The following is a 26,247-nucleotide window of genomic DNA, read 5'->3' as shown; positions in this document are numbered from 1 at the left end:
TGTGCAGACACTGTTCGTTGTGACATTGCACAGTCTGTCATGATTGGGTGGGTAAATTAGCTCTGTCTTGTAGAGAGAAGCTGGACTACATGGATGACTTGCATAATTTCTGGTATAATGTGGGCATATTTACAAAGTATATCTAGGTTAGATGTGGATTTAGTTCGAAGCAAATGCTTAAAAGAGTGAAAAAAAGAAATAACTAATTTTAATTTTTTTTAATTCTACAGAGATGGTGGAAAAAATAGTGATGTGCCATTTTCTATCATTGAGTGAGTGGAACATTATTTCTTTAGCCAATATAAAGAGTCAATTATACTTGTTATTTCAGTCTAGTTTTTTAAAAAATAAACAGGATTGGAATGAATTCCTTAACAATTCCAGTCCTTTAAAAACATTTTAAGTTAAGGTCCTAATTACATTAAGTTTTAAAATCTCTTCTCACTGTTCCTGTGTCAATGGTATTGCATCTGCTTAGGCCTTTATAAGAACTGTTTTTCCCTTTCCTTTTGGTTCAAGCAGTTTATTGGGGAATAGGAAGAAAGAGACATAAATATATACTGTATTTTTTGCTCCATAAGACGCCCTTTCCCCCCCCCCCAAAAAAAACTGGAGGGGAAAGTCTGTGCGTCTTATGGAGCAAAGCTTGCGATTTTGCCCCCACTGGCCCTGTGGGGGGTGGGGGAAGCCTCACAAGGGTCCGAGTGAACCTTCCAGGACCCTTGTGATGCTCCCCCCACCCCCCACCCCCACAGGGCCGGCGCGAGCGAAATCGCCACATTCTGGGACTCTTTTGAGGCTTGGGAAGCTTCAAAAGAGTACCAGAAGGTGGCGATTTCTCCCCCTCTGACCCCCGGGGGGCAGGGTGAGTCTCTAAAGGGTCCTGGGGTGTGTTCCATAAGACAGACCTCTCCGTAAGGCTCACCAAATTTTTAGGAGAAGAAAACAGATTATTATTTCCCTGTTTTCTTCTCCTAAAAATTTGGTGTGTCTTATGGAGAGGTGCATCTTATGGAGCAAAAAATTGGAAATGGGAGTAACATAGCTTAAACAATGCACCAGATGAATTTCTAAAGCTATTCTTTTGCTCCAAAACATAATTGGATAGACTCATATCACAGCAGGGAATTGGTGTTTTATATGGTATAATTTATCTAAATCCTATTAAATATAGAAGTTTATATGCTCAGTTAATGCCACTAGTAATGTGCATATTTTTTTTCTTTTTCTTTTTTCTTTCCCTCCAAATCTAAGAAAAATGTAAAGAATTTACTAAACCTTAAATAAATAATAGAATTGTTGTATCCCATTTGATTATGTGTTACATTCCTGTTTAGTTGCTCAAAAAAGTTTGATTCCTGTCAGAAATGTTTGATACTTTTTTCATATATTTAGCACTTATCAAGATACAGATTTGATTTGATTTTTTAAACGAAATCTCTGTTGTTTAGTCTTTAATTATCACCCTCATAGATTATAATGTGCAGTGAATGTCTGGCTGCTCAGTTCATTCTACAATTAAGAATTAGTCTCTGAAGTGCTACAGCACTTTTGGGGTGGATGCATCTATTCAGAGAAGTTTTTCTGTCACCAGAATTGAGAGGAGAGGAACCTCTACTCCTCACTGAAGTACCCACCTGGAGGGGCTGGAAACCAGATTTTTAGCAGAAGCACATTACTTAGGCAGCTGCAGGGAGGAGAGGGACTTGGGAGGGGAACCTTCCATAGCATGCATGATTGGTCACTAGCAGGACATGAAATGTAGGCCTTTTGAGTTTTAAGCAAAATAATTGTAGAGTAGATAACGCTCAGAAGTCAGCGGTGAATTTCTGTAAGATCCCATTGTTTCTCTTAGAGTTGGCATCCCTCTCTCTCTCCCACAGCCTCCCAAGCATCCTAAAAACCTGCTACAGAGAATATATATTTTTGTACCTTTGATGGCTGCAGGAAGAGGGTAGGGGAAAGACTATGTCCTATAAAGTGGATGTTCTTGTTTTTTTACAGATCAAAGTCAATGAAGGTTGATCACTTTGACTCCTACTTTAAGAAACAGAAAGCAGACTCAAACTGTGGGTTTGCAGAAGAATATGAGGTATGAACTTGAAAAATTGTTAGCTTTTTAATGTGGTTTAGTTTAATTTTGTTTAGTTTAGTTAATTCTTCTGCACAGAAGCTGTGTCAACCTTGTACTTACCTCAACATAAATAAAAGGCTAAGATTTTTCCACCTTTGCTTTTAGTCCCCAAATGATAATGTGAATGGGGCTCAGCTTCCTGCAGTTTGTAAGATTTCTCTGTTTTTTGTTAGACTGCAGCGTTCCAAAAGGTGCAAATCAGCTATAAATACACAGCTTGGAGACTTCAAAAACTGAGATGACTTTATTCTAAGTGCAGTGTTGTTTGTCTGCTGAAAGGTCAAATATTCAAATATTTGATTTTAAATTGTTTTAAATATCTTCTGTTTCGAAATTGTTTTATACAGCTTTGTAACCCACCTGGAGATCATGTGATATAGGACAGGCTATAAATGTTTTAAATAAGTAGACCTTTGGTCTAGATGGGCGGGTAGAAATATAATTAAATAAATAAATCCAGGAACTGTTTGCATGCTTGAAAAAAATAGTAAATCACTTTTTTTTTGCTTTAGAATCTCAGGCTGGTTGGTGTAAATCAGCCCAAATTTGCAGCTGAACTGCCAGAAAACAAAGGCAAAAACAGATACAACAATGTTTTGCCATGTAAGTTCCTCAGCTTTATTTTTATTTTCAACCTACTATTAATAGTTGTTCACTACTAGCACTATGCTACATCTTCTGTTTTTAGGTGAAACACCTTTTGCTGAATCACAAGTCTTGCCATTAGCTACTCAAAAAACTTTCCCTGGGCAGAACTAGAACAGAGTTTTTCCGTACTTTGCTGCTTGATTTCTTGAGGGGCGTCTCCCACTTGTAATACAGTGACTTCCAGACTCTTCATTCCAACCACTCTTAATCCCTCCATAGCTCAGCTTGTGAATGAGGACCCTCCAGAATGACACTAAATGGGGTGAAGAGGCTCTAACGCAGGCTTGCCCAACCTGCGGCCCAAGGGCCGCATGCGGTCCAGGTTAGCTCATAATGCAGCCCAGTGCAATTTTTATTTTTAAAGAAATTCCAAAGTTTCAAGTTACACTGCCGGCGCTTGCGGCTGGAATGCGGCTGGGGAATGTCACAACGGTGGGGGGGGGGGGAGAGGGAAGGAAGGAAGGAGCAGGAGTGGAGGGGAGGGGGGCTGTATGACTACATTGCACCGTCCCCGTCAATAGGTGGATCCCCTCCCGGCCCCATAAAGCCACCGGAGTCAAAATTGGCAGCCTCTGCTGTCTGAGATCGCAGCTGCCGGTAAGCGCGCTTGGAGCAGGGCTGCAGAGGATGGCTAGGGCTGCCCGCCCATGTGGCCCAAACCAAATTTATGTGTGGCCCAAACCAAATTTTCATCTTCTAATGTGGCCCAGGGAAGGTGAAAGGTTGGACACCCCTGCTCTAATGGGAGGAGTTGATTGATTTATAGGATTGTCCAAATATGAATGGCCTAATATAAGTACCTTAATCAGAGAGTGGCAACACTAATGGGGCACTATAGAAATAGAATGAATGGATGGATGGATGGATGGATGGATGGATGGATGGATGGATGGATGGATGGATGGATGGATGGATGGATGGATGGATGGATGGATGGATGGATGGATGGATGGATGGATGGATGGATGGATGGATGGATGGATGGATGGATGGATGGATAATTGTTACATTACATTTCTCCACTACATATCATCCTTGATGCCATTTTATATAGTGAGGACTGATTTGTAGTATATTGTAGTAAATTCTGTACTTGAGATAGGTTCAACTCCTTACTCGAGCCGTAATCGTTACTGGGTGATTTTATAACTAAGCTCAGTAACATGCGTAATATCAGAGCTCTGGAAAAAAAATAATCCTTTTTTGACCTGCAACTCCCCAAGTCCCTAACCATCATGGTCAGTCCACATAAAGAACTTTTTCTAGCTCTGTATCATATTGCTATGTCAAATCTGTTTTGCAAGAAAAACAACAGCGAGCTCAATCAGGCATGCATTTTTTTTCACTGTTCATCCACTGCAAAGACAGGTTGGTTCTCCCCCCACCCCCCACCCACGATGATCACACAATGTAATTGCTGGAGCAAACTAAACCATCTCAAGAACAATCCTACTCACACCTTTCTGAGACCCTGTTAGGGGCTTCTACTTTTTGGCTGGAGGTAGCAGCACTCTGTTTTGGCCCATTTCCAGTGTGTGCGATCCTTGGTAACAGATCAAAAGCAAGCCCTTCCTGCCTGTCAAGGCTTCTTCCGATATTCTGAAGTAGCTTAACAAGTGAGCTACTTCAGGATATTAGCAAATGGAACACTTGGGGCAGGGAAAGGGAAGTGAAACTTCTTTTAAGACCCTGGTAAACTATCGCTGAGGCACTGCACCACTTTAAGAAAAGAAAAGAAAAATCTGTGGATTTGGCTGTAGGGAGTTTCTTTAAAAGAAACCCGAGAAAATATTCTTTTTTAAAAAAGTGATTCAGTGCCTCAGTAATAGCCTACCAGAGTCTTAAAAGAAATTTCACTTCCCCTGCCCCTCTGCCAAATAAAAAAGGAAGTGATATCAGAGATTCCAATCAGAAGGAGCCTTGTTAATTGGGAAGGCTCACTTTTGGCCCATTACCAGCAACCATACGTGCTGGAAATTGACGAAACCAGAAGTGATGCTACCTGCACCAGAAAAGTAGAAGCCTCTAACAAAGGCTCAGAAAGGTGTGGGTAGGACATTCTGAGGATGCTTTAGTTTAGTTCATTTCAGTGATTACGCCATGTGTTCGTAGGACAAATGCCCATCTCATCAAGCCCAGAATTCACAGTTCCCAGGAACTGTGGAGTGTGTGCCTGTCTGTTCACACCTGGAAGAAGGGAGATCATCCCATGGGATTATCTGTCTGCTTGCAGGAAAAGAACTGGATTTGCTTTTGTACTAGATCCATCAGCCGTGTATCATTTCCTCCAAGGAAAAACAGTTTTTAAAAACCCTTCTCAAGGCTCCTCTATCACCCTTCTTGAGTGAAAGTAATGAGGCGTGTGTTAATTTCAATTGAATTTAAGCATGACTAATTTTTGTTGGATTGTGGCCAGTTTATTGGTAAGGAAAATTCCCAGTGCTATTCTACATGTGTTTGACTTAAATAATTGAGGTTACTTGTAGTCTTGATTAATATATGTCCTGTATTCTTTCATTTTGCATACTGGGAGGGTCAGCTTCCAGGATCTGAGAGGCTGTGTCTGCCCTGCTGAGCCCCCCTGGAGAACTGCACCCAGGCTAGACCGGCTGTTTCTGATTGCTTTCAGTTTTGAAGCTGTTTCCAAGCCCCCTAAAAAAAATAGCCAGAAAGAGCCGAAAACCCAACATTGCTCATTTTAATGGCCAGAAGTTGAAGGGACAGGCCAGGAGGACTATAGGAGCTTGGAGAGCCACACTGGAGGGTTTGGTGTGATGCAGTCATTGCACCACTTTTTGCCCACCTTGTTGTATATGGTTTCCTCTTTTCTAACAAGCAGATTGCCTTTTTTGAAAGTGCCATTTTTTAAAAAAAATAATATATAGCTTTTAATGCGTCTTTTTTTCCTTCTCAGATGAATTTTCTCGTGTTAAACTTTCGATGAAGACCAGTCCGTTTGATGATTACATTAATGCAAACTATATGCCTGTAAGTCTTCCTATCCTATTAAAAAAATCTCCATAGATAATTAATGCTTTTTTTATGAATGATTTGTGAAGAAGAAAAATGGTGTTCAGAGTGCATTTTCATTGCAGGGGTACAACTCCAAGGAAGAGTTCATTGCTGCTCAAGGCCCTTTGCCAACCACTGTGCAAGACTTCTGGCGCATGATATGGGAGAAGAACATTTATGCAGTAGTCATGTTGACCAAATGTGTTGAACAGGGCAGGGTACGTTTTTTTGTTAGTTTTGAATAATCCTACAAAATCTTGCGATGCAGTGTGATTGTGCCACAAACCATACTCACGGATGGTATTAGAATTAAGGAATTATGTTACTTTACATTATGTTATGTTTGTTATGTTATATCTTTTCAATTTCTGTCCCACCTTTCTCTCCTTGTGGGTATCAAGGCAACTGACAAGTGGCTCCGGTCCCTTCAAGAGAGAGGCAAGCTTAGAAAATGGTTCTGGAAGACTCCTGTTTGATGGCCTGGCCTGTGGGGTCCCTCATGGGTCTGTCTTGTCCCCCATGCTATTTAATTTGCATACAAGCTCATCTGGAGTTTCAGTGCCACCATACACAGATTACACCCAACTCTTCTTTCCATATTTTCTTTCTATATATATCCAAGGAAGCTGCTCTAGCTCTGAACCAGTGTCTGATGTTGATAATGGTTTGAATGAGGGCAAAATCCTGAAGCTTAATCCAGATATCATAGATATATTTCTGGTGAGTTGAAAGGCATGTCAGTGGAATGGCAGTAGTAAGACCATTGTTTAAAAAGCCCATGTAGTATACCATTGCATTAGATAACTATCGGCCAATCTCTGCCTCTCCATTTCCAGGTAAAATATTGGAGCCTGTTGTGGTTTCTCAACTTCAGAGGTTTCTGTTCAAAGTGGCTTATCTAGATCCATTTCAATCCCACTTGAAGCCTGGTTACAGAACAGGGATGGCCTTGGTTGCCTTGGTAGGTGGTAGGGATGGCACTTTCATATTTAATGGAATTTTACCCCCCATACTTTTTGTGAAAATAAAAGAAGAAAGTGCCAAAAAAGGACTTCAGTTGCAAATTAAGAAAACAAAACAAAATTATGACTACAGAAGAACTATACAACTTTAATGTTGTCAGTGAAGAAATTGAAATAGTTAAGATTATGTTCCTTGGTTCTGTCATAAATCCAAATGGAGATTGCTGCCAAGAAATCAGAAAAAGACTGAGACGCAGAAGTATACCGATGAAAGAATTAGAAAATATCATCAAGTGTAAGGATGTGTCACTATAGACCAAGACTAAGATCATCCATACTCTTGTATTTCCAATCTTGTATGGGCATGAAAGCTGGACAGTAAAGAAAGCTGACAGGAAAAAAAGATTCATTTAACATGTGTTTCTGGAGAAGAGCTTTGCGGATATCTTGGAATGCCAGAAAGATGAACACATGGGTCCTAGATCAAATCAAGCCTGAACTATTTCTGGAGGCAAAAAATACTGAAATTGAGGCTGTCATATTTTGGGCACATCATGAGAAGGCAGGATTCTCTGGAAAAGGCAATGCTGGGAAAGGTGGAAGGCATCAGGAAAAGAGGAAGACTGAATACATGATGGATTGACTCCCATTTGCACTTCTAAAAGTGGTGTGCCAGCTACGTGCTTTCCTGGAAACATCTGAACTCAGTGACACATTCCTTAATGACACATGCCTTGGGCATGAATTACTGTAATGTGTTCTACATGGGGCTGCTTTCGGAAAATGTTCAGGACTTTCAGCAGGTCCAATATGTTGAATTATTGTGAGATTGCACGCAGAGATTAAGCATGAATTTAAACATTCACACAGATTATGAATAATATTCTCCCTTGATACATGTTTGTATGTGCGCCAGCAGATAAAAGAATAATCATTCAGTCATAGCAAACTTTAAGGAGATTTACTTAAAGTATATTGAAGAATAAGCTAACCATAATTGAATATTTAACTTGGTTTGTGCTTGACAGGCCTCTTAGAACAGTTTCGTAGCAGACACTTAACAGTTTTCTAACATCTTCCTTACTGTTACAGACGAAGAAATGTACTAACAGCAGACAAACTAGCAGCAGATTGTCCTAACTGGGGAAAAAAAACCTCACATCAGCAGACAAGCCTCATACTAACTGGCACTTTTTTCTTATATCTTACAGCTAACCTGTTGGTTGACACCACACACAGTCTGATGGGTTACACATGTTCTCTTATGCAAACAATACATATCATTCATTCTAATATACACAAACCCTCTCTATGTATGTTCTCTCTCTCTCTGTGGACTGTATGTGTATATTAGAGATGGGGGTATTCGTATTTGTATACAGATACGAATACCCCCACATAGCTGGACTAAAGGAGGGTCCAGCCCCTGGGGCTGGACCGTCCACTCACGCGTCTGCTGGCAGCAGCAGCCTTGGTCAGCCTTCCAGTCCTTCCCGGAGCGGTGCTCTCTTTCCGCCCATCTAGCCACTCATCAGCCATGCAGGGAGACTTGTCCTCCCTCTCCCTGTCTGGAGTTGGCTAGATGAACGGAAAGAGAGTGGCGCTCCAGGAGCGATTGGAAGGCTGACCGAGGAGGCTGCCACTGCCACTGGACACATGAGTGGACCCTCATTAAGTCCAGCTGTGCAGGGGCATTCATATTTGTATACAAATACAAATACCCCCATCTCTAGTATATATGTGGTTATTTTAACTATTGTAGTTTCATTGTTTTTTAATACTGTATTTTTGTTTTTGACCAAGCTCCGGAAGGCAGTGGAAGACAGGAGGGCCCGGCATGCTCTGGTCCATGGGGTCACGAAGAGTCGGATACGACTTAATGACTAAACAACAACAGTTTGTTTAGCTGCATTTGTTTTTGAATGTTTTGAGCTGCTTTTGGGTCCCTTTGTTGGGAGGAAGGCAGGATATCAGAGAGAGAGTGTGCATGAAACCGTGTGGCTGAGACATAGCCCAAAGCTCCTGCCTATCCCCTTTCCACCTGGACTGGGAAGAGGTCCATGTTCCATCTGTCTATCCCATTTCCAGATCCAAGATCTGCTCACTGTTCTTTTCTCTGCTACATTTCTACTTTGCATGGCGGGGCAAGATCTTGACTGGCTACAAAAAAAGCCTCAGCAGGTGAAGAAACCTGAAGACCTTCTGGGCTATGAGTCTCAGTCTTTGCTTTTTCAAACCTTTCCAGTTTCTTCTTGGATTCCCCCCCCCCCAATCCCTCATTCAGCTCAAAGTCATAGAAAAACAGAACAATCCTGAAATCAAAAGGGGCTTACATAGATTTGGGATGTCAAGGTTGGAGCTAATCATGTTAACTATTTGGAAATATTGTGCTGCTTATTTCCTATTTTCAGACAAAATGTGAGGAGTACTGGCCAAACAAACAATCCAAGAGCTATGGAGACATCATAGTAGCGATGACATCTGAAATTGTCCTTCCAGAGTGGACTATAAGAGATTTCTCCATGGAAAAAGTGAGTGATTCAATGTGCATATGTTTGTGTTTTTTAACATGGCATTCCAGAATGATGTATATGTGGAACCCAAGTCAGACTTACAACTTCATTTGAGCTGGAAGGCATGACTCGTATATCCACTGGAGTGGCGGAAACATGAAAATGGATTTGTCCTGATGTTGTCCACCCAAAAACTTTAAATAACACACAACCCACATCTGCTCCTTAAGAGTCAATGAAGAGCAGTGAAAGAGTTGTTGGGAAGAGACTCAGTGAAGTGGAGCTCAAGCAAGACTCCTGGGTTGCCTTTAAACTCTTGATAGGGGCAAAAAAGGATGTGAAGGCAGAGCTTTTTGGTGTATAGCTCTCAGGATCCCCTTGTACTACTGCTCCCAGAATGCTCGCTGATTATGAGAACTGTAGTTAAAAAAAAAAAAAAAAGATTCCCAAGCTGTACCTAGAAGCCTGTGAATTAAGCATACGTCTCCTGTATTAGTAAGGGAGTTTGTCCGGCCATTGCAATTAGCAGAGTCATTAAAGGAGATAGGTGTGGTGGGACTGAGCCGCTCTGTGCCAAGATGAACAAGGTAGCCTTGAGACAGTTGAGATTACTTTTCTCTATTCTGTCTCTAAAACAGGGCTGTAGCTTTTTTTTTTACTCCTTCTCCCAAAAGCCCACCCTCACCCAATTTTTGGCCCCCCAAAAGTGCATTTTCTGCATTTGGAATCCTTCAGAAGCAGTGATTTTGCATACAAACTCTCACCACACATCCAAAACATATAAACCACCCAAAAACCAAATAAAGACAAAAGAAAACTGAAATGAGCATTGGGAGACCTTTAATTTCCCTCCCTCCCTCCCTCCCTCCCTTCCTGTCTTTTGCCATTTTTAGGATGGTTAGGGATAGGTTGTGTTTGGACCACAGAAAAATGCCCACTCTTCCTCTGAATGAAGTTCCTAGATTTACCAGACAAATCCAGATATCCTCTGCTTCTATATTTGATTGATTGATTGATTGATTGATTGATTGATTGATTGATTGATTGATTGATTGATTGATTGATTGATTGATTGATTGATTGATTGATTGCATTTGTACCCCGTCCATCTAGTCAACTGACTACTCTGGGTGGTATCCTGTAACTAGTGAAAACATACAGACTGACTATATAAATGTCCTCTTACTTTCTATCTATTAAAAAAACAGATCAAGTCAGATTACAGCAATTTCAGAATACAGTAATATACTGAATGAGAGTATGTAATTTTTAGACTTTCTTCTTCTCCACTGAAGCAGCTCAGCTTTAGCCAGTTGTTTCTTATTCTGAAGCTGCCTTGGGCCCAACTTCACTCTTACTTTTCTTTGTTCCTGTTACATTTTGAATCTTGTCTAGGTCTCATGTGCCTGGCTTTCCCATTCTGGCAAGATTTCCTCCCAAGTCACATCTTGCGTGCCTGGTGCTGTGGGTAAAGATCAGGAACCATAAAACCTTTGCCAGGACTTGCCTGAACATGTTGGATGGAACCTATTGCTATGCCAATTAAACACACAAGGCAGAACTGCCAAGAAGTAGCTAGGGGAACTCTTGTTATTATAATCCTAAGTGGTCCTCTGTATTTTCATTTCTCAGAGTGATTCATCTGAAAGTCACCCTGTGAGACAGTTCCACTTCACTGCCTGGCCCGATCATGGTGTTCCAGAAACAACCGACCTCGTTATTAGTTTCAGGCATTTAGTTCAAGAATACATGAAACTGCACCCGACTTCTCCGACTTTAGTGCACTGCAGGTAAAAAGATGATTGCACTCTTGTTTTTTGAAGAGCCATTTTAAATTGTGTTCTTTAACCATCGTGTCTGGAGGGTTAGAATTAATTCATCATACGTGTTAGAAGCCGCCAGGAGAGTCATCTAGGATAGATATTAGGATGAACTTTTCTCACTGGATTTGTATAGCCACATCATAAAACCAGTTCTCAGCATGACTCTTGAGTGCTGAAGAGACCTACGTTACAACCCCCACTCAGCCACAAAACTGCTTGGGAAACCTTTAGCCAGTCATTACATTTCAATGTAACCTACACCACAGGGTGGTTATAAGGATAAAAATGGAGAGGATCAAGTATGAATTCTGACATTTCTTGAGGGAAGACAGGATGAAAACATAGCTTTAATCAATTAATTAGCATATACTATAAATACAACATAAAATGTTCCTGTGCTAGTTATACAAGTAGCAAAATAGATTATGTCCATTTTCCTGCATCATGAAAATCAAATAATGATGTGTTATTGTGCAGATATACGAGCTATATGGGAGGGCTCTTTGAGAAAGCTGACTGAAGGCAAACTTGGAACTGTTAAAGTTGTACATAATTATCTTTCTCTCTTACAGTGCTGGTGTTGGAAGGACAGGGACATTTATTGCACTTGACCGTTTGATCCATCAGATGGAGGTGGAGAATACAGTGGATGTGTATGGTGTTGTGTATGATCTTCGAATGCATCGGTCCTTAATGGTGCAAACAGAGGTATGAGAGGTGGCCATGCTAAAAATGCAAACCTGATTCAAGGTTTAGGAAATTCATAACTCTCACAGCTACTTCAGTTTAGTGAGAACCATTCTGAGAATCTTCCTTCTAAGTCAGTAGAGTTAGCATAGAATTTGGTGGAACAAGGGTGTGTGGGTGTCTGTGGGTGTGTTCATAGAATGATTTTTTTAACTTCAATTGCATGTCTAATCTCTCCTTGAAAAGATGCATCATTTGAATACAGTACTCTGATATGTATTTAATTGTCCTTTCCTCCCCTTCTTAGGACCAGTACATCTTCCTGAACCAATGTGTTTTGGATATCATTAAATCCAAGAAAGAAGCGAAGACAGACCTTATCTATCAAAACACAAATGCCATGGCAATCTATGAGAACTTTACACCATCCCCACACACTGGAAAGGCGAATGGCTACCATGTATAAACTGCAAAGAAACAGTGTGCCTCCTGCCTCTTCCACGGTATAGGGAAGATGCACTGTTTTCACACATCTTTATAAACAGAGACTGATTTCACTTTTAAAATAACTGATTTGAATATACACATGTTGAAGATGCCAACAGGAACTTTTGTTTTCTATATAGTGTTAAAGGGACTATATCTTGTATTTTGCAGAGGACACCTGCTTGGAAAGAAGATAAAGAAGCATCACATTACTGGTGAAGTTAAATTGTGTTGATTAAATTGTTTCAAACCACAAAGGTGAAAAATGACTCATACCTTTTTGGATTGCTTTTTTAAAAAAATCAGCTCATGTTCAGACTTTGTTGGACATTGATTCTGTTCTAGAGATTGCCAAGTAAGACACACCATGTTAGTTTGTTGCTGCAAAAATAACGAATCTTACAGAACGTACATCCTCCGTATTCCAGAAATCTTAATTTGTGTATATTGGTTGCTTTAACCAATGGACTTCTATGTAATGGTGGCTGTTCAGGTTCCTTTTATTTAAAAGCAGAACACAGAAGCCTTTTGCAAATAGGATATTTTATTATGGATTTGTGCCTTTTTTCTAGCTATTTTGCTAAAGACAAAATACTCAGAGTCCTATATTTTTGTACTGAAAAATTTCAACTTAAATTAGAATGCTTAACATAAGAGTAATAGTTTCTTATTTGGAATAGCTTTGCTTATTCTTCCCTTGTGGAGGTGGCAACCTGTTCCTTATATTTCTCATTAGTCTGCAAAGACTTCATTGTAGAGTAAATTCACTTGATCATATGAGGGCGATAGCAACTGTCCAATCCCTTTATTGTATACAAATATGTTGCCTATGAAGGATGGAGCTTTCTTATACAGCTCAGTTGACTCTTGCCCTCTTTCACTTTCAAATTGACACTTTTTTCCTTTAAATTGCCAGTTGTTCCAGATGTCTCCATGTTCTTTCACTGCCCTTTTCTGCCCAGGGATAATGCTGCTTGTCTGTGCCATTTTCCTCTTCTGCTGACCTCAGTTGCCCTCAACCTCATTTGCTCTCAGTGCAATGTAATTGGTTGGACCAATGTCATAACTCTTCTCTTTTCCTGCCCATGAATATAAACATGTGAATCACTTAATTGATTACAACATAAGTGGCAGTGAGGACAAAGGACACTGTGGTCAAAATAAAGGAAAATGATGAAGGAGCAAGGTAGCAGGGAGCCAAGCACATTTAAAAATGTTAATGTTTAAAATGAGTGGGATTTTTTTTACCATAACTCTGCTTTGTTTATTATAATAAAATTGCCAATTTCAAAGTAAATACTGAAATTAGAGAATGTTTGGCCCAGGCAATACAGTACCTATCAGTACTTGCCAAAGGAGGAGTATTAAATGGCTACTGCTGATAGTGTAAAAACTTGACATGATGTCTCAAACTGTGTGGAAAGGCAGTCATCTACAGCTTTTGTTAGTTCTGGCATTACACACATTGTTTCTGCCTCCTCAGGTTTCAGAACATTTAGAGGAGAGTAGTAATGTTGATATTCCTGTGTGCAAATAAGCTGCAGTCAACTGCATTTCCATCTGGTGGCAACTATCTCATTGGCAACTTAGAATACCCACTGTTAACAGTTTATTTAAACTTGCTGCACTTGGTAATGGTCGCCTCCATTGATCTTGATGCTTGACCCTTAGTTGGTGTCATTAAAGGAGGAGGAAGAGGGCTATGTATCAAACTGAGCTTCAACTGTTATCTTTGTGTGAGTGTTTGCTGTATGTGGCCCTCCCTGTCCTAGCTGATTTCCCCACCCCGCCCCCCATGTTCTTGTATGTTCTAAGGATTTATTTAAAAGTGCAATATTTAATTTACTGAATGAATGATTGCCTCTATTTCCATAGAGTTTTACTCAGGTTACCTATCTCTTCCTATTTGTCTTGTGGTTTGTTTTCCTAAATGTACCATGATAGAGTGATCTTAGGAAAGTTCATTGACTTTAATGTTCATAGAAAATGAAATGTACAAAGATCTGCTGACTGCCAACTGCAGAAATCTTTTAGCCAGTTAAAACTGAGATATATATTTTAATGTCTTGAGTATAAAAGATATATCATTGCTCTTACTGGGTTTTTTTGTTGTTTGTTTGTTTGTATTATGCTGCTGTAGGTTGTAATGGATACGATTAATGCAAATTGAAGGGTTCTGCATTAAATTAATATTGTTGGTACACTGAAGCTAAGATTATGTGAAAGCATTGTTAATGAAGGACTTGGGGTTCTAGAAATGGGAGGTAGTTACTATTACTATTAGAATTTTTAATCAATGCGCTGGCAGCATTAGAAATTCATAATTATTATTAATTTTTGAGAATATTATAGAGCTAATCGATACAAATTTTTCATTTTGTGGCCTCTCTTCCTTCATTTTCTTTTGGACAAAACCAGTGCTTGGGAGGGTTTACTTTTTGGATTCCATCTCCCAGAATCCTCCAGACAACATGGTCTTTCCAATCTCTGGAAAGCCAATTGAAACGCATTTAGTTTGTGCAACCAAAATGTAAGTTATATTAAACATTGCATGGTTACTTGGGTACCTCAGAAGTCTTATTTGTAGAGCACCATCTACTATACTGTTTGGAAGGAGGTTGCTCTAACATATGCAAATAGTTTTCCAATCTGTTCTCCTCCTGCAGAAATCAAGCTTTTGTGGGTGTTTGCCACTTTTGCCTTTAGAACACCATTTCACATCTGCCACATTCCATGGCAAGAGTTTCCTCCGTATAATTATGTAAGACTTCAGCAAACCTAAATGAGCAGTTGTTTTGGAGGATGTATTCCCAGATGGGAGGACAAAAGGAACTCCCAGGGTAGCATATAACTCACAATTTGTATAGCACTTGCCTGTATCATTTTGAGGGCACAGGTTGGTGAAAACCAGTAGTGCTTTAAAAAAGTGTGTTGTTTTCTCTGAAGATCATCAATGTTTAAGGAAGAAGCTTTGCACAAGACTTAACTAAAATAAAAAACAATTATCTGCAATCACCCAATCCTAACACCGTAACTGATGCTAGCAGCCTTTACACATAACTGCAATAACCACCATTCACATGTAAATATCTTAACTTAGGAATTTGCCTAGTGAACTAAGGTCTTAGATCAAAAACTGGTGTATTAATTTTCTTGCTTTTGTTTTTGCCTTGTACCTGCCCATTTGTACATCATTGATTGCCGCACCAACAATGTTGCCATGGCTGATGGCTGTTTCCTACAGAAGTGACTGGCATTCTTTCTAGGCCAAGAAGATGTTTTAAGAACAGTGGGCCTAAACTCTGTGCTGGTTAATGAAAGTTGGCAAAGTGCACTCTTTGCTTTTTTACTCTTTCTACTTTCCAGTTAATCCCTTTGCTTCCACTTTCCACATACCATTGGGTGTTCATGGGTGCTACTACGTTGTTGCCTTTGATATGTGGATAGCAATTGTTCCTAGATTCAAGTATTTAGATTTGAGCCTAGGAAATATTGATTGTAATTATTAAAATTATTAATTGCCTATCATTCTCATAAGCAATCTGACTAAGGGTGTGGGTGGTTTGAAAGGTGTTTTAGTTAATGCCATAGGAATCCAATCATTTAAAAATGATTATCTGTCTATAATGGAAATGTAACATAATTATCTGAAGTAGCCTAAGCAACAGACCTTACAAACATTCCACTTTGGGGCTCTAATTCCCAGAATCCCCCAGCCAGCATGGCCATTTATATGGGGATTCTGGGAGTTCTAGTTCAAACATGGAAATTTCTGCAGGCTCTGCTAAGCACTTGTTTTTCCAGCAGGGCTGGCCCAGCTGACCATGTGAAGTAGATCACCACAGATGCCAGATACTAAGGCAGCAACAAAGGTTCTCTAATTGTCAGTTATTTCATGGATAATTTTGACCACTATTAAGGGCATTATTGATTTTCCTCAGGCACCAAAATGCCTTAGTCTGTCCCACTCAGCAGAGGAACAGCCTTGCTGGATTCCTAATGAAAATGGCCTGAAAAGTTGTGGTTTCTCAATGGTCTGTTTGTTATATAATTTCCTTTTGATCTAAGCTTTGATCACAGAAACTTCAGAGGGCATCCTTAATGTTGGCTGGGATGGTTCATATGATATGTTTGTAGCCTTAAAAATGGGAGAAGCAACTTAAGGGCTAGGGAGGAGAGAACTGTAGATGTTGACAAGAATCTTGCTTGCCCTTTTTGCCACTGTCGTTCCCACTGCCAGTGAGAGAAGCCGCTGGTCTCTCAGACTGACATCCTGCAGGCACCCACATGGATTGTTAAGTCCTTTTTAAGTCAGTGGGAATTACCTCAGAGAAGATACGCCTACAATTTCACTGTTAAGCAGGGGGACAAATGTAACGCCAAGATCCCATTAAAGCATTATGTGTCTTCCTTCTTTGGATGTGTGCCAGTATTTCTAACTGCATATTTTTTTTCACGTGAGGCCAAACTGTAAAAAGGGAGTGTTCTTTGTGCATCAGTTGTTGCTGTTATGATCGTGTTTCCAAATTATGTACAATTTCACTGTGTTTTCAACCATTCTACAGATGTTTGGAGTCATTCTTAATTTTAATGGTTGGATTGTCTTTTCAGTGACATAAACCTAACTAAATGAACTAAATAAAACATTGACATCTGGGCATTGAATGTGTATTCTTCTGATACTCCATTGTCATTTAATCAAAGTCCACCGTTGTCTCATCTCTACAAGGATGATTTCAAGTCCTTCAGATCCAAGGCCTTGGATGGGTGTGGGGTGTGTGTGTGTGTGTGAGTGAGAGAGAGAGAGAGAGAGAATGAGAATGAGAATGAGAATGAAAGAGATAAATTGTCCAGCTGCATGCTACTGTCCTGCAGGATGTTTTCCTTCCCTTTCCAAAGGCTGCACAGGACAGGTTCAGAATCCTTCTGTGTCCAGGCGCATATTGTAGCACTCTGTGTGTCAGAGTATGGATGTAACACACGCTTGCAAATGAATACTTGCAAACAAATAAACCCTCAATGAAAAGAGGTGTCTCAACTTAGGACCACACCTCTTTGCAACAATAGTCAAGTGTTGCACAAGATTTTGCTTCTGCACAATAATGAAAAGATCAGCACTTGGCTGTCAGCAACGCAATTAGCCAAAAAAAGCGGATTTTTTTTTCATACAAACAAATAGACCTTTCTGTTAAAATATTTTCATTTTTTGTAGAATATATAAAGTTTTGTGCAAAATGAACATACTTAGGCAAAAACCATGGTTTTCCCCCCCATAAAGTATGCTTCTGCAGATTTGTCACAAAAAAGTGCTAGACTGTGAAAAATATGCAAAACATCTTTTAATCTTGTCCAATAGGGGTAAAAAATGTTTTTCTTATTTGCAAAAACATGTAACAACTGGCTTGTTTATAAGTGAAGGGCTGGGAAGTCATCTGGAACAGATTTTTTTTTTTTTTTTTTTGGCACTACAGAAGGTTAAAGTAGGAGAGTCAGGGGAAGAAAGTTCCAATTTTGGTGGCATGACTATTAAAGTCCACTGCTGGATCTTGGCCTAGAAGCTATGTAAGATCACCCTATCCTTGATGTTAAGGTAACATATAGTGTTGTTACTGAGTAAATTAGGAATGATCCAAGAAATCCTTAGCACGAATCTCACCATAACCATGATCTTGCTGGTTACCCTTTGGCCAGGCATACTTCGGTGTTCAGGCCCTACTCCTGATTTTTGCTAGGACACCAAAATTAAAAATAATAACTTGGGACCTGAGGTACATTTAAAATTAAGGGTACCTCTCCACATATCAACTCTGTTCATTCCTCATATCTCTGGAAATAGTAAGCCTGCTAGACCTGCCACCTCTCATCAGCTCTTCTGTTCTCTACCCACGTGGAGAACAATTGTCTAAAGAGGAAAGCTTCTATCTATGGAAATGCTCCCCACAATTCAGAGCCTTGATTTTCCACCACTTAAGGACATACGGAAAAGTAGAGATGCCTCTTTAAAACTGCCACTTCCCCTGTGTAGAGGAGGACAGATCCGATGAAGGAAGGAGCAGGAATAACAGGCTCTCTCTTCTTGCATGTCTACTGTTCCCAGATATCTAACGCAAGAATAAGGCTACACTTCCTCTGGACTATGTTTCAGTACCAGAACTCCATTCTTTTACCCATAGTTCTTTCACCCACAAACCCAATCCTTATCTTCCCCTTCTGTCAAAGTTTGGGTGATTTCTTAAAATGGGTGTTGTCCTTGAAAATCATAAGGCAATATACTTTCTACCCATGCTTATCTTGGGCTACTCACTTCCTCTTTTAGCCACTGTGGAGAATACAAAAATGAGAATACACATCTACCTTACACAGTTGTTAGTAGTATTGCAATACTATGATGCTTCAAACAATGCTATCTTGGTGCTAAGAACTACTATCCTTTATAGCTAACTAGGTCAGGTCAGATTGGGTGGATAGTTTTATGCCAGCTTTTGAGGCTCGTGGCTTCCCAGTTGTGTTACATTATTCTAAAACATGGAGACACCCCTGTAAAATCTATTCTGATAAATATATATATATATATATATAAATATATATAAATATATATATATAAATATATATAAATATATATATATATATATATATATATATATATATATATATTTATTTATTTATTTATTTATATATATATTGTGTTTCCACTGTTTTGTTAGTTAGAATTGTTCATATCTTTTATTGTTGTATTTTTATGACTGTTAGCCGCCTAGAGTGGTCCTCACCCGACCAGATAAGTGGGATATAAAATAAATAAATAAATAAATTACAGTCCATACCTAAACTTTAGAACAACTTCAACCACTGGCAGTATTTCACAATGATGCAGAACACTAGACTTGTTAATTAAAAGCCGCTTTAAAATGGAGCATCGGAACAGAATATTGGGTTGCCTCCAAAGGTTCCATTATGATGGGAAAAGTTTTTTCACAAACCTTTGGGTCTAACTCATTGAACTGTGTTCTTCTAATGAGCAGTCATTTGAGGTTTGCACTTAGGTACTCTGCCTGCTTCTAATCGACACACATTTTTAAAAATATATATATATAATCTGAAGCATTTGCTCTTTTGTTCAAATAGGCTCATAATACATAAAAACATTGATGACCTTTGCCAATAGCTCTCATGTTTGCATATATAGCTATTGGCTTCCACCCCATAAGAACAGAATGCTAAAAAATAACTTTTAAATGGCATTCTACAGTATAACACTGAAAAAAAAACATTTTAACAGACTTTTGAGAAACAAACATGTTGGAACAGCTCAATAAATACTCAACTATCCAGCAAACAGCAACAGAGCATGGACAGAGTTCCTACTCCAGTCCTCTGAAGATGCTGGCCACAGAGACTGGCAAAACGTCAGGAAGAACAACTTTCAGAACACAGCCAAAGAGCCCGAAAAACCCACAACAACCATCAATTTTTTTTCCTCTTAGCTTTCTTGTCTAGCTTTCACACCCATACACGGTGATCAGAAATACAAGATTGTGGGTGATCGGTCTTGGTCTCCAGTGACACATCCTTACACCTGAGGATCTTTTCTAATTCCTTCATTGGTATCTTTCTGCGTCCCAGTCTTCTTCTGATTTCTTGGCTACAGTCTCCATTTGAATAGATGATTGAACCAAGATAACAAAAACTTTATAACTATTTCAATTTCTTCATGAACGTTAAAGTCATGTAGCTCTTCTGTAGCCAGGATTTTTGTTGTCTTGTTTAACTGCAGTCCTGCTTTGGAACCTTTCTTTTTTCACTTTTCACAAAAATTCATTTTGAGTCATTCCTGCTTTTTTTTGCCAGTAAGATGGTGTCATCTGCATATCTTAAATCATTTGATGTTTCTTCCACCAATGTTCACTCCTCCTTCATCTAACTCTAGTCTGGCTTTATGTATATATATGTTCTGAGTAGACATGGGCACTTTGTGTTCATTTTCCAGGAGAGCTGATTCGTTTCTCAATCCTGTCCAATTCCACCCTGCAGAGCCAGCCGGGCCACTTACCAGGCTGCCTGCAATGCTCAGCTCTGTTGTTGTGCCAATCCCGGCAGGAGCCTGAGTGGCCTTTCCCCACCTCCCCATGCAGCCGAGAGTGATTGACTTGCAAGGATTGGCATGACAATGATGAGAACGGAGTTGAGCGCTGCATGGAGCCCAGTAAGTGGCCTGGCTGGTTCTGGGGAGGGGGGGCAGGATTGGGCAGGGAATCAAATATGAAGTGCCCATGTCTAGTTCTGTGTACAGACTGAAGAGATAAGGGGATTAAATGCATCCTTGAATGACACCTTTGCCAAGTGGAAACCATTCTGTCTCCATACTTTTGTCACAATGGCAGCTTCTTGTCTGCAATATAGGTTACACATCAGCACAAGCAACAGGTGAGGCACACTCATTTATTTCAGAATAACCCACAATTTACTTTAGGATACCTGAAAGAAAGGCTTTTACAGCATTGTTGATCTGTTTTTTAAAGAATGGTGATTTTTTTTAATTTTTAATTTATGTTTTAAGGAATGTTTTTATTTTTATTTTCTGTGATTAAGAGTTTTGTTGACAATCTTCATGGACTGAGAAATATTAAGTCAATAACTTTGAGAATGTGACCAGAATCCTTCATGAATTACTGACCTTCTGGATGCGTCCTGCTTGAACTGGGAGTCCATCCCGACAGGTTGGGGGGAATAGACAGGTTATCCTTCCTCTTAGAGATTGAGTTTGGAATCTGGGTATTTTCCTGGATCTGGCTCTCTCATGTGATTCCCAGATTGCAGTCATGTCCAGGTTGGCCTTTATCCAACTGAGGCTGATCTCTCAGCCCCTACCTGAATGAAGGGGCCCTGAAGGCTTTGGTGCATGCTAGTGAGCTCCAAGACTGACTATTGTAATGCTTTCTGTGTGGGGCTTCCCTGGAGACTGACCTAGAAAGTACAACAAGTTCAGAATGTGGCCACCAGGCTGATGCCAAATGTGAGTAAACTTAACCACATTTCACCAGTCCTGGCCTGCCTGCACTTGTTACTTGTGATGTTCTGGGTCAGGTTCAAGGTTCTGATTTTAACCATGAAACTCTTCTGCTTTGGGACCTTGTTACCTATAAGATTGCCTTTCCCCGAGAATATCCACCCGCACCACCAAGTCATAGAATCATGAAGTTGGAAGGGTCCTATAAAGCCATTGAGTCCAACCTTCTACTCAATGCAGGAATACAAATCAAAGGATATCTGTGAAGTGGTTGTCTAAATTTCTTTTGCACGCCTCCCATGTCTGATCCTTGCAAATCATGCTCCTACAGACTGCCACACTGAGGGAGGCCAGCAAGTCTTCCACCAGAAACAGGGCCTTCTTGGTTGTGGCACCAGCTCTTTGGAATGGGCTTCTGGTTGAGCTGCACCTGGCCTCTTCCCTCCCAACCTTTAAGAGACTGTTGAAGACAATGCTCTTTTCCGAAGCTTTTCAGGGCATCGTCTCATGATTGTCGTTCACCAGCCCATCTTCTATTTTTTATGTAGATTGATTTACTTGCTTTGTGTTGTTTTTGATTTGATTTACTTGATGATATGAATTTTGGCTTTATTGTATTATATCACTTGTATAGATTTGATTGTTAACCACCCTGAGAAGTGCCTCACAATAATGAGGCACTATAAAAATCAGACAGACAGACAGACAGACAGACAGACAGACAGACAGATAGATAGATAGATAGATAGATAGATAGATAGATAGATAGATAGATAGATAGATAGATAGATAGATAGACAGACAGACAGACAGACAGACAGATAGACAGATAGACAGATAGACAGATAGACAGATACAGAGCCCAGGGTCTGCTGGCCTATAAAGAAACCTGTTTCTGCAGAGATCATCCAACCTGATAAATGGTATCTCTGTTTTTGGTCTTCTTCACACTGGTTTTATAATGAATCATCAGCTTCCCCACCACCACCACCACCACCACCTTTTTTAGCTTTCCAAAAGCCAAGAGCTGACCTGATGCTTATAAGACACTTCAAACTCACCTCTTCCCACCCAACTCTGCTGCGGACAGCAGTGCACGCTGGTGGAGGGGAAGGCGCAAACCCATCCCTTTTCCATCCATAGGTGGTATACGATGCACCTTCCTCACTTTCTGATGCTGATGTTCCTCATTGGCTGGTGTCTTGCCAGAACAGGAGCAGAGCACCCTCTTCTGTGGAATGGCAGCTTTAGAGCATTTTATTGGCTGATGAATCAGTTCTTCTCTGGCCACCTTCCAGCAATGCTGGATTGCCTGAGATGGGAAGGAGAAGCAGGTTGTTCTGCCTAAGGCTGTGAAAGGATTGTATCGGAGACAAACGCCACACTCATGCCTTGCTGCACGGTGAGTATCTATTAAGAGAATACCTTTCTGCATGTCAAGCTCACGGTGGATGATTGACTGAAACCCCCAATTAAACATGCAGCTTCAGCAACCGCTGCTTAACTGTGTGGAAACGTGCCTCCTTGTCAAAGAGATTCAATTCCTGTTGCAGCCAAGTGAGTCTGAAAAACTGCATGTGGGGCTCCCTCTTCTTAACTCCTTTGGTGCAAAATCTGTCCTGATCTCAAGGGTTTCTCTGCAGGATTTCAGGGTGAGAATATCACCTATTACTGCTTCTCTTCCTTTCTTCCATGAATTCCTTACATTGTCATGTGCCAGAAAAACAATAATCCCTGATGATTAATTGGGCCATATTTAGGGGACTAACTTCTTTTGAAGTTGTGAGGGTGTGTGTGTGTATGTGTGTGTTTTGCCTCATTTTTGCTGTGAGTTGTATAGCAAGGACTAGCTTTCTGGATGAGTAAAAATAGGGCAGTGTAAAAGGGAGAAAAGAAAGGAAGAGAGAGAGAGAGAAAGCTGACACTTTTGCCAGCCAATAAGTGTGCTGTGCTTAAAGGGACAGGATACTGCAATGCACCCAAATTACTTGCAAAGAGTTCTCCACATCCAAAGACTTCAAAAAAGTCTAGGTACTTAAGGAATGGAGAGATTCCCCACCCACCCCCACCCTCATGCTCTGGAAAACCTGGAAGGAATGCAGCTTTCTCAGACTGCAGTAGCTGTATAATAAAAACTGCAGCTGAACCCAAGATCCTGGCTGCATTTGGAAGGGCTGTTGAATAGTTCAAGTTTGGAACAGGAGCTTGTTCCACAACTGAAGCTACCAGCATGATGTGGTGGGATTTTGTGGGAGCTTTGAAAAAAAATCTTGAGTTTATCACCTGACAACTGGGGAGGGGAAGCATTTTCAGACAGCCATCTCAGAGTGCCCGATCCTGAGGCTTTCCAGATATGTTGGATTATAGCACCTATCATTCTGAACCATGCTGGCTGGGCATTATGGGAGTTGTAGTCCAACTCACCTGGAGAGTGATGTGGTGGGAAACTCTGTGCTAGATGGTGTTTGAGAATGGAATGGGAGAGGAGGAGCACCAACACTTGAGTAATATGAGGCCTTCGAAACCCTCAGGACCTTAGAGATCAAAAAGCTCTTGTCTTTTTCAGAAAACAATATTGGCATAAAAAGACCTGTTCCATCCATTGGCCATTATTTGATGCCTTTCATCATCTGCATGAAACCACAGGGAAGTGATCCAGAAGTTTGGACTGAAGAAATACGGCAGAAGTGCCCTATGTATGTAGATCATGCCCAGTCCCACCTCTCATTTCCATATGTTTGACTCAGGGGAGCTGTGAAGCTCTTGAACCAGTGTCTGGAGGTGGTTCTGGGTTGGAGGTGGATGAACAAGCTCAAGCACAATTCAAACAAGATGCAGAATTGTGGATACTGGCACATTATAAGGGAAGGAGCCAGACTGGTCTCATTGTATGAATGTAACTGTGCTCCCTCTTTGGATCCAATCCATTGTTTATTTCCCATTTGCCTATTATCTGTCTCAGAATTCTTCAAAGTACAGTTTATTGAGGATAACTGCTCTGCAAAATAAATAAACAAATAACCCACTGTATTTCCTTCCAGCCCACAAGCAGTTTTGACTGTCACAGCCATGGAAATGTGCAGTCATACAAATAAAGATACTTGGTGGATCAGAGGCACACGAGAATGAGACAGAAATTGGTGTAGTTCATGTGATTTTTGTGGTGGACAGCCCATGCTTAGTGGGTTTCCACATGCCTATCATGTATAATATGGAGGATGGAGAAAGTTAAAAGTCTCACACTCTAACATATATAGACCTGCTGAGGAAATGTATGAAGTGTGAGATAGCCCAAGAGAATTTGTTGTCTGAGGCAATGAGGAAGATGAGGCCCCTTGCCCAGTTGCAGCACAGAGATGTATTGAACCCTGAATTGGACTTACTTTAGTACTGGTATTTGACAGGAACTTCCACCACACCAGAGGGCAGCAGGCTAGTTTAAGACTCATGGATAGCTGTTTGGTACGTCTGGACAAAGAACATGCAAGAAGAAAAGCCAAAAGACTGTCACTGCTATCCACATTTTCTGGTGCCGGTGGCAGCTGCCTTACTCATGACTAGTGCAAAATGGCTGGGAAGAAGCAGGTGGATGAGGGAAGCTGGCAAAAGGCACATAGATTTGAAGACAAAGTCCTCTTCCCTTTTTCAAACATGTTTGGGGATCTGAAGAAAAGGGGTTTTTACTTGAAATTATGTGGCCATAGTTGGACCTTTTCTCTTGCTGTGAGAAATTTAAGTTCCCCAGTTCATACATAAAGCTACCCAGAAATGTGGCTACCCCTGATTCAACTGCATGTGTCACACTGCCATTGTGAGTAGGACAGCTCTTTCAAAATGCTGTGTGTGCTGTTGACTTGTCAACCAGGAAGGGATACATCTCACCCAGCCACTGTGAAATCAGAGTGAGGCACTGGTGTGTTGTGCACAGGACGTTAGGTACAAGCCTAGCTGTACCAACAGTAGCCTCAGACCCATCACTAGCTCTCAAACTTTCCCAGGGCCAAAGTAAGGGCAACAGCTATAACACTTTGAGCTCTTCAGAGGAAGGACTGAATGTTGAAGTATTATTAAACAGTTTTGTCTTAGGGTACTGAGGGAATACAGAAAAAGCTGGAAATTGAGTTACAAAATTCTCCATCTAGAAGTAATAGCTGAGGCCGTGATCTCCAGGTCTAAATGGTCTTATATGTTTTTGTATTAGCATTGCCTCATTGAATCTTACAAATTGGGTCTACACTTCTGGGGTTAGGAGCTACACACACATCTCTCCCAACCTGCATCAGTCTCCCAGCATACCCCAGCACCCCTCTGGCTGCCATGTGAAGCTGCCATGCTAGGAGAGAGGGCAGGAAGGACCACTGTCATCAGACCAGGGGGCACCACACTGCCAACAATAGGAGTCATTATTCCCAGTCCATCTCCTGGAGACGAATAGCAGCAGCATATTTATTGAATATTTATTTACTGAGATAAAATCTCTGTATAACCAAAACCATGCGCTCAGATACATGCAGTTCTAGGGAGCAGTGTATATAGAAATGCAGAGACAATTGTGTAGAAACGTAATATGTGAAATTGCTATTAAGTTGGACTTTGAGTCAAGTTGTCTATGGCCTTTAAGAAAAACATTTTGTAATTTTGCAACATTTAAATTCACGTCTTGATTCCTCTCACACAGCCTGAATAGTCAGAGAGCAAGTGTTCATGCTTGAGAAGGCTTCGCCTGATACCTCATTGATTGCTGTTGCTCAATATTGTGTGAAATGTGTGGCGGTCAGTGTTGCATGCATCTGCCAGGTGTTGTATGAAATGTAATCCAATTATTATTTTATTATCATTACCAATATTTATACACCATTTTCTGTAAATCATCCTTCAAGGCAGGTAACACTACATATGAATACATGAAATATTTTTTTAAAAGAAGACGCAAAATTCAAAAGTAAAAGCCAAGGAAATAACAGGTTGTCCCAGG

General features: G+C 40.5%; 2 protein-coding genes across 3 annotated transcripts in view; both read left to right on the top strand.

The window, feature by feature from the left end:
- PTPRJ (protein tyrosine phosphatase receptor type J) overlaps positions 1-14,064 on the top strand; it is a 123,201-nt gene extending 109,137 nt beyond the window's left edge. For both annotated transcript variants that reach the window (XM_078383852.1, XM_072985684.2), the window contains 9 exons: positions 231-272; positions 2,005-2,092; positions 2,647-2,737; positions 5,697-5,770; positions 5,878-6,012; positions 9,168-9,287; positions 10,902-11,059; positions 11,665-11,800; positions 12,087-14,064. In XM_078383852.1, coding sequence (XP_078239978.1) covers positions 231-272; positions 2,005-2,092; positions 2,647-2,737; positions 5,697-5,770; positions 5,878-6,012; positions 9,168-9,287; positions 10,902-11,059; positions 11,665-11,800; positions 12,087-12,245 — 1,003 coding nt within the window. In that variant the 3' untranslated portion in view covers positions 12,246-14,064. The remainder of the gene's footprint in view (positions 1-230; positions 273-2,004; positions 2,093-2,646; positions 2,738-5,696; positions 5,771-5,877; positions 6,013-9,167; positions 9,288-10,901; positions 11,060-11,664; positions 11,801-12,086) is intronic.
- An 8,374-nt stretch (positions 14,065-22,438) lies between these two features.
- OSBPL5 (oxysterol binding protein like 5) overlaps positions 22,439-26,247 on the top strand; it is a 192,882-nt gene continuing 189,073 nt past the window's right edge. The window contains exon 1 of the mRNA XM_078383847.1: positions 22,439-22,674. Within this exon, the coding sequence (XP_078239973.1) occupies positions 22,660-22,674 (15 nt within the window). The 5' untranslated portion in view covers positions 22,439-22,659. The remainder of the gene's footprint in view (positions 22,675-26,247) is intronic.

Source organism: Pogona vitticeps, chromosome 1, assembly GCF_051106095.1.
Source record: "Pogona vitticeps strain Pit_001003342236 chromosome 1, PviZW2.1, whole genome shotgun sequence".
Taxonomy (NCBI): Eukaryota; Metazoa; Chordata; class Lepidosauria; order Squamata; family Agamidae; genus Pogona; species Pogona vitticeps.
This window is presented reverse-complemented; position numbering and strand designations above follow the sequence as displayed.